Source organism: Lycium ferocissimum, chromosome 11, assembly GCF_029784015.1.
Source record: "Lycium ferocissimum isolate CSIRO_LF1 chromosome 11, AGI_CSIRO_Lferr_CH_V1, whole genome shotgun sequence".
Taxonomy (NCBI): domain Eukaryota; kingdom Viridiplantae; phylum Streptophyta; class Magnoliopsida; order Solanales; family Solanaceae; genus Lycium; species Lycium ferocissimum.
In genome coordinates, this window is record NC_081352.1 from 33,846,895 (window position 1) to 33,858,238 (window position 11,344).

The following is an 11,344-nucleotide window of genomic DNA, read 5'->3' on the forward strand; positions in this document are numbered from 1 at the left end:
ACCTTAATTTAAAATCTTGACTTTGAGTTTTTTGATAGAAAAAAAATCCTGATAGTAAATACTTCATTCTTAAATTTGTCAGACGCGAATTCAAATTATTCGATGTTCCAATATAAATATCGAACACCGAGTAAAAAACTTTTAAAAAAAAACATATATTGAAGGAGCGCACTCGGATACGCGCTTGTGTGGCCTCATAGAATTGTTCAACAGAAAATGACGCTATAGTTGTTTGCACGTTGAAGTAATTTATTACACAATCAATTTGCCTTCGCAACTTGTTTGTTATTTTGTCGATTACTTCCTAGTATTATTGTTTTTCTTCTTGTTTTTTTCCCTTTGTCATGTCGTATTCACTAGTTAATTAAAAAGAGCTATATGATGTTGTCGAAATTTATTTAATACAATATAATACGAACAAAGACTTGACTTCTTGATTTTAAGATGCTCGTAGTGAAGTCAATATTTAGATGTATATGGGAAAAATCATACATGTTCTGGTAGTTTCATCAATTTTCTAAGTGGGCTCCTCCTGAAAAACAGCCCTATGCTTAATTCTGGATAATCTTCAGAGGGATTTGCAGGGTTGTTCTTCACTGGGGGTGGTCTTTAATTTTTGTCCCTCAAAATGGTGGTCTTTAACTTTTATCCTTCAGGCAGAATTTCAGCGCAATTAGTTGAAATTCTGCGCACTTACTTGGTGAGCACTACAGTAGAATTTGACACATATTTAATTTGCAAATTCTGCCTTACATGGCCAGATTTGCAATGCAGAATTTTGCAACTTCTGCCTTGCGATTTTTTTTTTTTTTTTTTACTGAGCTGGGGTTCGAACTCACAAACTCGGGGTATTAGGCGAAGGACAAAACTTAAAGACCACCAATTTGAAGGACAAAAATTAAAGAACACCCCAAATGAAGGACAATCCACGCAAAAAAAAAAAAGATCTTCAGAGACAACTCCATATCTCAAGCCCATTGGGCCCAAGCTGAGGTGGGCTTCCATTTTATCAACAATTTATTAGTTGACAAGGCTTTAGAACTCCTCTTTTTTCTTAATGAACCAACTAATATACATTTTTGGCAGCTAAAGGGAGAGAACTTGTGAAGCAAATAGATAGCTTACACATATGCAAACCTCTTTTAAATAAATTTTGTGAACCTTTCGGAATGAATTTTGTGAGGTTATTCTCTCGAAATATTTTTGGGATTATTTAGAGCGTTAACTCTAATTTTGTACTCTCTTAAAATAGTGAATGCTATCATCTCCGGTTGTGCATGTAGTTTTAACGACAAAGCTAGCTTAAATCTCTGGGTATCTCTTTGTTGTATCATGTATGATATATCATCGTTGGGTTTAATTTTGTTAAAAAGAAATTATAATTAGAAAGTTGTCACATACTTTGTTTTGCCTTTTTCCTTTCTTTCTTCAAGAATGGTAGATGCCGAATTCCCCCTACGTGAGTTTGCCTATATTTCCAATCTTAAGCTCGTATAAAAGAGTATACTTGTGGTAGTTTAACAAAGAACATAAAATTAGTCAATTCATGATGACTCCTCACTATACTACTACAACAACCCAAACGAGCTTAAATAAAGTATACTCTACGGTGAAAATTCATTTAGTCAATATTCTCAACTTGCTTAGGATTGAGACATAGTTATTGTAGTCGCTGGGCGTGAGTGTGGGGATTGAGAGAGGGAGCTCAGATAAAGCTAAATATTGGTCAACTTTGAATATGGAACAACAACTAAAATAAAGTTTATTTAAATTCTGAAAGAACAGAAATTACAAGCACACATTTAGAATATCAACTTCACAAGAAAGTGAAGTGAAACAACTCAAACAAATCATGTTAAAACACATGCCTTTTTAATTACTTCCAACACAAAATTTAGCCTTAACATCCACGGGGAACATTAATACTACATTGCTTTGGCAGTTTCATAGCAGCTTTAGGACTGATTCCAAATTTTCCCAGTTCAGATTTTTGGTTGCACATACACCGCAAATCGGCCTTGTGCAGTACCGCGCAACAAGCCGGTGTTGGTGGCGGCGGTTTCTGCCCCATCACTGCTGGTAGACATTGTGCAAGCTCATTGATTGTGACCCTGCAAATAGTTTTTGGTGTTCCTGCACCATTTGATATTACAATTTGTACTGTTATGAACAGTGCAAAAAGCAACATGGTTATGCTGTATGATTTGCCCATTTTTTGAAGTAGTTGATTGAGTGAAACTGCACTTTGATGGAATGTTTGTGAGCAGCAATTGTTTGTTGTTATATAAGCAATAAAGGGTTGAAAGAGGACAAGATTTGGATTTGTTTACGACTTTATTCTCTCTTTCGGTGTCACTGTAATTCATGTGAACTCAGCATGAGATTTCAGGGCCACGGACTTTTGATATTTAACACAGAAAACAGATCGTTGGCTATTTAATATAATAATCCAACGTATCCAGGCTCTAATATACCTGTGAGAATAAACTTGAGATTATGCCGCCCCTGCAGATTTTGTCTAGTAAAGAATGCTACTACTGACAAGACAGTCGCTTAGTATGTTACAAATTTGAACCCTGCAATGATGTATTTAAGCCTAGTATTTAAGTGAAAAAGGTAAAGGGACGGATCATTATACACAGACTAACAACTGTGCCTCACTGACCTCGAGAATTTATCGATCGTAAAAAGAAGTTTGGGGTTATCTTCCTTGAGCTTTGATCTAGTGATAAGAGAGCAACATACGGTGTCCGGATTAGACGCACGGCACGGGTCCGAATACCGCAGGCTTTTGTCTGTATTTAAGTAGAAAAGGGTAGAAGAATGACCATTATTCACCGAATTTCGAACCATGAACTACTGACCTCGAGAATCTATCGGCCATAATGAAAAGTTTGGGTTATGCCGCACCGGGCTTTGATCTAGTGGCAAGAGTGCAACATGTGATGCGGATTAAATGCATGTCACGTGCATTCGAACCTTATTACAACAGAAGTCTAACTACTGGTATTTAAGTGAAAAAGGGTAGTGGGACGGTCATATAAAAAAAACGCGCATATCACTATGAAACACAATATGGACGGTGAGTGTTTAAAATTGAGAGGTAATTGGTAGGTTTATCCCGCTTAATCATGATTTATAATTGACAATGGGTTTCAACCCACAAAAAGATGAAATGGATGTAGTTCATATATGACTTTTCTTCATTTGAAAACTAATACTGTTAAAAGAAGGTTATTTTGCCACCATCTTTCAAAAGGTTAGACTAAAATCACTCTTAACCCATAAACAGAACATAAACAGGCAGCAGTAGCAGGTTAAAGCTTAACATACTTCGTATGCAAACACAACCTGAGACTTCTATATATACAGAACATAAACAAGGCAAAGTGTACAACCAACAAAACATAATACTATGTTTCAGCCTTAATACTATCAAGAAGGCAGGTTGTTAATCATCTTTACATTTCTCCATCATTCTACGGTCTGCATCTTTACAGGGGTTAGTAAACTACCTATGAACACCCACCCTATTGACAGGACCATAATTAAGCTATAGATTAGAACTTAGCAAACAACCCATAGAACAGCTTCTACCCATACGTTACCTTCTTGAGCAAAATTTACAAAATCTGAACAAGTGAAGCAGGTAATGCAGCTGAATTTTCTTCCAGGAAGTGTGTTACTGTTAGATGATGTCAAGACAAAACAGGTTAGCATCAGCACCTTGTACCTGCAAACAGAAATTGTTTCTTAATATCTGTTGTAGATAATCCCATGCAAGTGGATCTACAAACAAATAACAATTTTTTTTATAGTATTGGATGACATATCTTTGCCAAGAAAATTAAACAATAAGAAAATAGACTAGATGTGACAAGCCCAATAACTTTAAAAAACTACCAGCACCAAATTCAGCTAAATAGAACACTATGAATTATGTCATTAAAAAGAACACTATGAATTAGAATAACGAAAAACAAATGCGAGCATGAGAAGAACCTAAACCCAACGTTCCTCCACTACAGCTTTTAAGTTGTCAAACTAAAGTTGCTCGCTCTGCCCAGTACGTCATTATGCGCTGAACAAATTAGTCATTAATTATGAGGGTATCTCTAATTGTACCATGCTCTTCAAAGATTGTAGGTGATTAATAAAAAGAAACTTGCAAATGTAAAAGTGACAAAGAGATCTAAATAGAGAAAGAAGATACGATAAGATGCTTCTCAAAAAAAAAAAAATACAGTAAGACATAACATAAGGAAGCTCAACATTTTGCATATTCAAGATATACATATCTGTAGCTCAATCACAGGTGCTGAAGTTCTTTACCCCAAAAGTGGTGCAAAATTTACCAAGAATAATTCCAGAATGCTTTTGTGTTTTTCAGATAATGTTATCTGTAAGCCATCGTGATAGACACGTATGACCTTTTGAATTGTAAATTTGAAATAGAACCTCTTTAATTGTCTTTCTGTAGACCTTGTATCAACTCTTTTGTTAATTAAATGTCAGTTTCCCTTTATTTGATTCAGCATTCTTTTGGTTATCTTGAAAGCTTTGGAATACATAATGAGACTGTTTTTAAGAAAAAGAGCCTCATGCCATTATGTTACACTTACATTAATTGTCGGTAATTTGATATATAATTATAAAATTCTTTAAAGAAAATGGAACCCCAGTAGAAACAAATAGCTCAATATGGAGTGTTGACAAAGTATGATAAAGAAAAGTTTTTTGATGAAGAGTATGACTATGATAAAGAAAAGTTGCATACCCGATGTTTACGAGTCAGATCAGCGGTCATGATTTCTTAAATAGGTGATGTCTTGCCAACATCTCAGGTATACCTAGTGCAGAAATAATTTCACACCCAAGCAGCACTTGGAGTTTTGCGTCACATTGTATGACCATTGCATTTAAAGGATCCTGGAGGTTGGGAACACGAATTATAATAATGAAATTCTCAAACGTATATATAGAGGAAATTGAAGAGGCAAGAAGCAGGTTGCAAAATAATCTCACAAATTACACACACTAGGAGAAAACCAAGACCAAGAGATTGATAACTAATGATCCGCTCAATAATGTAGAACTTGTCTGTGGACAAATTGATCTAGATTTGATCTTACAACTCAAAGAGAAATAAAGATGAATAAACATGATACAATTGGAATCCAACATCAACAGTTGAATATTTCCAATATACAATAGGGAAGCATAGTCACATAGCTCTTCATGCCAAGTAACATTTGCAATAGAAGTATTGACGCATAGATTGATAAAGAAAATAATATAACGCATGGAAATGATTCATCACATGCTATAGAACTGCAATTATTAACTTGGAGGCAAATGTATCACCAGATAAACACACAACCACGAACTTAGAAATATCTATGCAGGAGGGAACAGTATACTGTCAGCTTTTGCCAATTTTTTAAAAAGGGCAGTTCCTAATGATAAACATTCAGCCTGCTCTCTTGATACAGATTATGCGTAAGCCTGTAACCATGAATGCTTGTCTGAAGAACTACATGTGCAGTGAAGACAGCAGAGACATACTTGAGGGTCATACTTCTCTCAAATTTAGCTGAGTTCTCATAATCTGTGTAAACTGAAACTAATCATGAAATAGCAGTAACAAGGAAGACTTGTACAAATTAATAGACCGGAAATGTTTACTTGTCCAGTTTTGCCGGAAGTAATGTGAGTTGAAGTGTCTATATGGAATTACTCTTCTTAAATTTAGCTGATTCTCGTTACACGAGTAAAATGAAATTAATCGTGAAATTGCAGAAACAAGGCAGAATATTGGACAAACTAATATAAACTGGAAATGTTCACTTGGACACCGACCTCAAGCTGGTTCACCTTTATATGCTCCCAGACCTGCCTCAGAACTTCTGCTTGTGACATCTCCCTTTCTGAAGTACCCAAAAAGTTTGCAAGTGCTTCTGATATTGCTTCTGATATTATCACAACTGGAACAGCTTCCTCGCTTTTACTACCAGATTCCTCCCCAGTCTTCGCTCTTTTAGGATTCTTAGCAGTCTGCTCTGTAAATGTCATAACCGATTGAGAGTCTATTTAAGGGTCATAATCACCCAACAGAAAACCATGAGAAAACAATTGCTGATGGAATCATACTTGAAGGTTCGAGAGAGATTATATGTTTAGCTAGCAGTCTATTCATCTTGAACATATCAGTACAATCCGTCTCAAATACCAACCGCAGCTCATCGTTGCAAATAATCTTCCTTTTGTTATTCGGATCTTGAAGGTTATGTTTCCTTATGTATGCCCACAGCTGCTTGACTATCTGAGTTAAAGTGGAAAAGTTTAAGCAGAAAGAGTAGAAACCAAACCATCTTTAAGAAAAAAGATCAACAAGAAGAAAGGAAAGGTTGCAATATAAACGTAGAAACCTCAGTTCTCGGCAAGGTTGCCTGGCCAACAATGGGTTGGAGTTCAGGAGAGACACCACAGAGTTTGTTTAATCCACCAGGGCCACCTCTTCTTTTCTTTCCACTTGGACCACTAAAAGTAGAAGACAAAATCCCTGGTTAAACCTAGAAGAAGTAAACTGTTAGCAGTCCTTGGTGGTCTCCCAATAGTTTACAGTAGTAATTATTTACAGTAGTAGTAATTTACAGTAGTAATTATTTACAGCAGTAGTAATTTACAGTAGTAGTTATTAGCAGTAATTATTTCTTTTTAGTAGTTATCTGCAGTTTCTTATTCTAGTAATGTTAGGAAAACATGTGCTAGTTATTAGGGGTAGTTATCTTATCAGTATTGTATTTAAACTCTCTGTTTATTCAATGAAGTTAGGCAGAAAATTATTCTAGTTTTTGAGTACTTAAAATTCAAGAGATCGCAGGTTCTCTCTTAACGAACCAGCATCATAGGTCAAAAAAAGAAATCATTTTCTCTTAATTCTCTCTACGTTAACTCTGATTCTGTCTTACGTCGTCCCTTAACTCGATCCATAACCGGGGATGGTAACAACTTGGTATCAGAGCCGGGAGTTATGGGAGATCAAATTCAACATCAACTGGCACAATTGGTAAACTTGTTCCAAGAAGAACGTGCAGACAATTTAGCCAGACAGGAAGCCATAAATGTTCGTTTGGATGCACTCACAAAGGATTTAGCAAATTCAAAGGCCGATTCTGAATCAACTGAAAATACCAGTCAAAACCGAGGTTGGAAGGGTAAAGCTACAGCGGCAGGGGGGGTCAGGATCAGAAACAGGAGGAAATTCCATCATTCCTAGATATACAAAGTTGGATTTCCCACATTTTAATGGCCAAGACGATCCTTTGGGATGGTTGAACAGGTTTGAACACTTCTTTCGACACCAACAAACTTCTGAAGAAGAAAAGGTTGGACTTACCTCTTTTCATTTGGAAGGGAATGCACAACTTTGGTTTCTTCAACTAGAGACAGATATGCCTCATCCGTCTTGGGATGAATTCAAACGTCATTGTAACCTTCGTTTTGGGCCACCAATCAGAAGTCAGAAGTTGGGCGAATTGGCTAAGTTACGCCAGATCGGGTCTGTGGCAGATTACCAAGAAAAGTTTGAGCAGTTGGTTTCACAGCTGGTACACTCACACAGACGCAAAAAATTGAACTTTATATCAGCAGTCTTGTTGATTATATAGCAATTGAGGTTGAGTTGCATAATCCTCCAAATTTGGCTACAACGATGAGTTTATCCAGGCTTTATGAACGCAAGGAACAACCCCTTTGTTCTCAAATGTTAGATGCCAGCATATCAAAGACAGCAGATTTCTCACCTGAACAACATTTGTGAAGAAATTGACCAAATCTGAGATGCATGAAAGACGACTTAAGGGACTCTGTTACAACTGTGACGAACTGTTCACTCGAGGACATCAGTGCAAGAAATTATTCTGGATTGATTTCATTGACGATGAGGAAGAATTTGCTGGAAAAGAGGGAAATACTAGTACTTTCCACGCTTAGCGCTTGAGGACAAGCGCGATTTAAAGGAGGGAAGTAATGTTAGCAGCCGTTGGTGGTCTCCCAATAGTTTACAGTAGTAATTATTTACAGTAGTAGTAATTATTTACAGCAGTAGTAATTTACAGTAGTAGTTATTTGCAGTAATTATTTCTTTGTAGTAGTTATCTGCTGTTTCTTTTGTAGTAGTTATCTGCAGTTTCTTATTCTAGTAATGTTAGGAAAACATGTGCTAGTCATTAGGGGTAGTTATCTTATCAGTATTGTATTTAAACTCTCTATTTATTCAATGAAGTTAGCCAGAAAATTAATCTAGTTTTTGAGTACTTAAAACTCAAGAGATCGCAGGTTCTCTCTTAACGAACCAGCATCATAGGTTAACTCTGATTCTGTTTTACATCATCCCTTAACTCGATCCATAACCGGGGACTGTAACATAAACTATCAAAATAAACTATTAATCGATGTAACATAATGCAACAGCATACAAATGTAAAGTTGCACAAGAATTTACTGTTACGAGCTATAAGGTTAGGAGGCGCGCAAAAAGAAACTACCAATACAAGCATTTCCCATTGTTAGAATATGTGAAGATTCTAGCATATATATAAATATAGTAGGTAGAATATTATGTAATTAGGAATTGATTTGTATTCATTTCCTTTCCTTTTTAGGACATGTAAACTTAGCTATTTAAACCCCAATAGCTTGAGGGAATAATAAAGCCAAGTTCCTCTCATTTTCGCTTCCTCTGTTGTAGCCTTAACCAGGCTCTGATACCATGTGAATCGGAAGAGAACATGAAAGGAACTAGGCTTTATTATTCCCTCAAGCTATGGGTGTTTAAATAGCTAAGCTTACATGTCCTAAAAAGAAAGGAAATCAATACAAATCAATTCCTAATTACATAATAACGTCAAAGTATTTACGGTCACCGAAGCCCAAAGGTTGTGTATGCGTCTTCAAAGCTATGGGTAAATGTCGTAAACCAGCCCATACTCGTCCCGCCAAACCATTGGCTCTGATAAGTGCATAGGCAACACACCACAAGATAATGATGGCATGTTCATCAAGACTTCAATTATTAGCACCTCGCTATTTTGACATGAACAGCCTATATCTCCACCGCCACTCCCCTCCTAACAGAAGGAGAAAAAAAAAAAAAAAAAAGAGGAAAATAAACCTTTTGGAAGAAACCCTTTTCAGTATTTTATCTGTGATATTTTCTTCAATTACTTATTGATCATAACTTATTAAACTCAGAGATCACCAGTGAAAGAATTACAAACAAAATGAGCTTCACTGACTGAAAGAGAAAAAGATACAATAAATTAGCTGACTCTTCCCAATATGTCACCACTGGTAATGTAGAGGCCTCTGTGTTTTGACAGCAGATAGACTACCTACATGTTATAGCAGCACTAGGAAATCCATATTTAAAAACTCATGCTTTCATCAAATATATCAGTTTAAGTCAACCAAATGAAATTCTACAGTATAATGCATTCAAAATTCAGTTCATTTAAGATGCCATTTTTTGTGTGACATGAGATGGTGTCTGACAATAAATTTACGTACCGTAAGAAACTTCTTTTAACAAAATAAATGGGAGGTGACGGATACTTAAGCAGAATTTGTCATGCTTTTTCAACTAAGTAGTATACAAAGCCTTTAAAATCATCAATAATGAGGCCAATAATTAAGCCTAGCACAGCATTCTAGAGGGCCTAAACTGATGAATACCCCCACTCCAAACCAACAAATTCCCCTCAAACTTTGTTCCTAGTTTCTGTTTCATGCATTGGGTACACTAAGGACCATTTCATTCTTACATTGCAATGACTGAAATATATTTACCTCTTCCCAGTTTCTACCTGTAACTTTCAATCTGAAATGGGTAGAAATATCAGAAACGAATTGGCTAACCTTCATAAATGCAAGCCGTGAATGCCCAACAATCAACATAATCACCCAAGACTTCATTTTAAGAGTCGATCAATTTAGAAGAGACATATACGTCAACTAAAGTTGACATTTAGTTGGCGAGTAAACGGGGGTAACTTTGTCTAACACACAAAAGAAGCTTCAACATCTCACCAAGCACAGAAGCTTCCTGAAAATAAGTACTCCTCCATCCCAAATTATGTTGGACACTTGTCTTTCTAGTCTGTTCAAAAAAGAATTCAGTTTGTTGTTGAGGTCTATCCTGCAAGTACTCGAATTGGATAGGTGATCGATTTGTAGGTTTCTTCGTAAACCCAATTGGTTATTAATGTCACATTTTACATTTAGAAGCATTTAAACTTTGGAATTCCTATTTTACTCTATCAAGATGACGGATAGCCACACAAATGTCTAACGCTTATATTAGACCACAAGTTTCAAATTTCTTACTTTCTTTCTTAAACTCCGCGCCAATCAAACAATGCCAAATAATTGGGACGTAGGGAGTAGAATTTATAAATAAAACGAAAAAGAGTACCCATTAACCTCTCTTTTGGGGATTCAACCAAGACTTCAGTCCAACAGTCAATCAATTTGGAAGAGTCATAAAAATCAACTAAAGCTGAAATTAAGTTGGCGAAAATATGAGGGGAACTTTGTCTAACACACAAAAGAAGTTCCACTATCTCAACCAAACACGGAAGCTTCCCTTAAAATAACTACTTCTTTGTCCCAATTTACGTGGCACACTTAAGCTTGTCCCAAAAGAATGTCACATTTCTTCAAATTCCTATTTTACTCTATTAAGATGTTTTATTGCCACACAAGCTTCAAAATTCTTACTTTCTTCCTTAAACTTGATGCAGAGTCAAACAATGTCACATAAATTGGAACGTAATGAGTAAAGATTATAATAAATACAAAAAAAAAAAGGAGTACCGACTAACCTCTCTTTTGGGGATTTAGCAGGCACCACAGCAGCCTGAGTGGTGGCAACACCAATAGGGAAAGTCTCAGTCTTGGAAACCGAATGCAGCAGGTGATGACGTGGCGGTGGGGATGGGCAGAACGAGCAATCTTGGAGACCATAGGACCTAAAAATAGGGGTTTGGAAATTGGGGTGGTGGGTATGGAGGGCAAAATGGTGATTTTGAGTTTGATAATGATGGCGGTTAAAGAGGTTTTGGATCTGAGCACGAATAAAATCAACCTTGTGAGTTAAGTCATAACCAAGGTTAGATTGAAGCTGTTGAACAATGGTGATTAAAGTTGGGTTAGGGTTAGGGTTTGGTTCACGGAATAGAGATTCCAAAGCTCCAGCTATGTCCTCATCAGACACCATTGTTAGTATTATGTTCAGCTGATAACTGTCACTGTTTCTTTCTCTCTATAACTGAAATAACGGTCT

The 11,344-nt window shown here is 36.3% G+C and overlaps 1 protein-coding gene across 2 annotated transcripts; it reads right to left on the reverse strand.

The window, feature by feature from the left end:
- Positions 1-3,339: 3,339 nt before the first annotated feature.
- LOC132037001 (uncharacterized) lies at positions 3,340-11,344 on the reverse strand. 2 transcript variants are annotated; one of them, XM_059427434.1, is made up of 6 exons: positions 10,884-11,344; positions 6,429-6,540; positions 6,151-6,322; positions 5,860-6,059; positions 4,778-4,929; positions 3,340-3,733 (listed from the first exon to the last, which is right to left on the reverse strand). In XM_059427434.1, the coding sequence occupies exons 1-5, from the start codon at positions 11,276-11,278 to the stop codon at positions 4,804-4,806; spliced, it is 1,005 nt and encodes a 334-aa protein (XP_059283417.1). In that variant the 5' UTR covers positions 11,279-11,344; the 3' UTR covers positions 3,340-3,733; positions 4,778-4,803. The 2 variants fall into 2 exon arrangements, with proteins under 2 accessions (XP_059283417.1, XP_059283418.1); XM_059427435.1 differs by having other exon boundaries at positions 6,429-6,562; positions 10,884-11,157.

Coding starts and splice junctions, on each gene's coding strand:
- LOC132037001 (XM_059427434.1), bottom strand. CDS start 11,278: ATGGTGTCTGATGAGGACATAGCTGGAGCTTTGGAATCTCTATTCCGT. Junction 6,541..10,883: donor GCTAAATCCCCAAAAGAGAG/GTTAGTCGGTAC, acceptor TTCTACTTTTAG/TGGTCCAAGTGGAAAGAAAA. Junction 4,930..5,859: donor TAAAGGTGAACCAGCTTGAG/GTCGGTGTCCAA, acceptor CCCAACCTCCAG/GATCCTTTAAATGCAATGGT.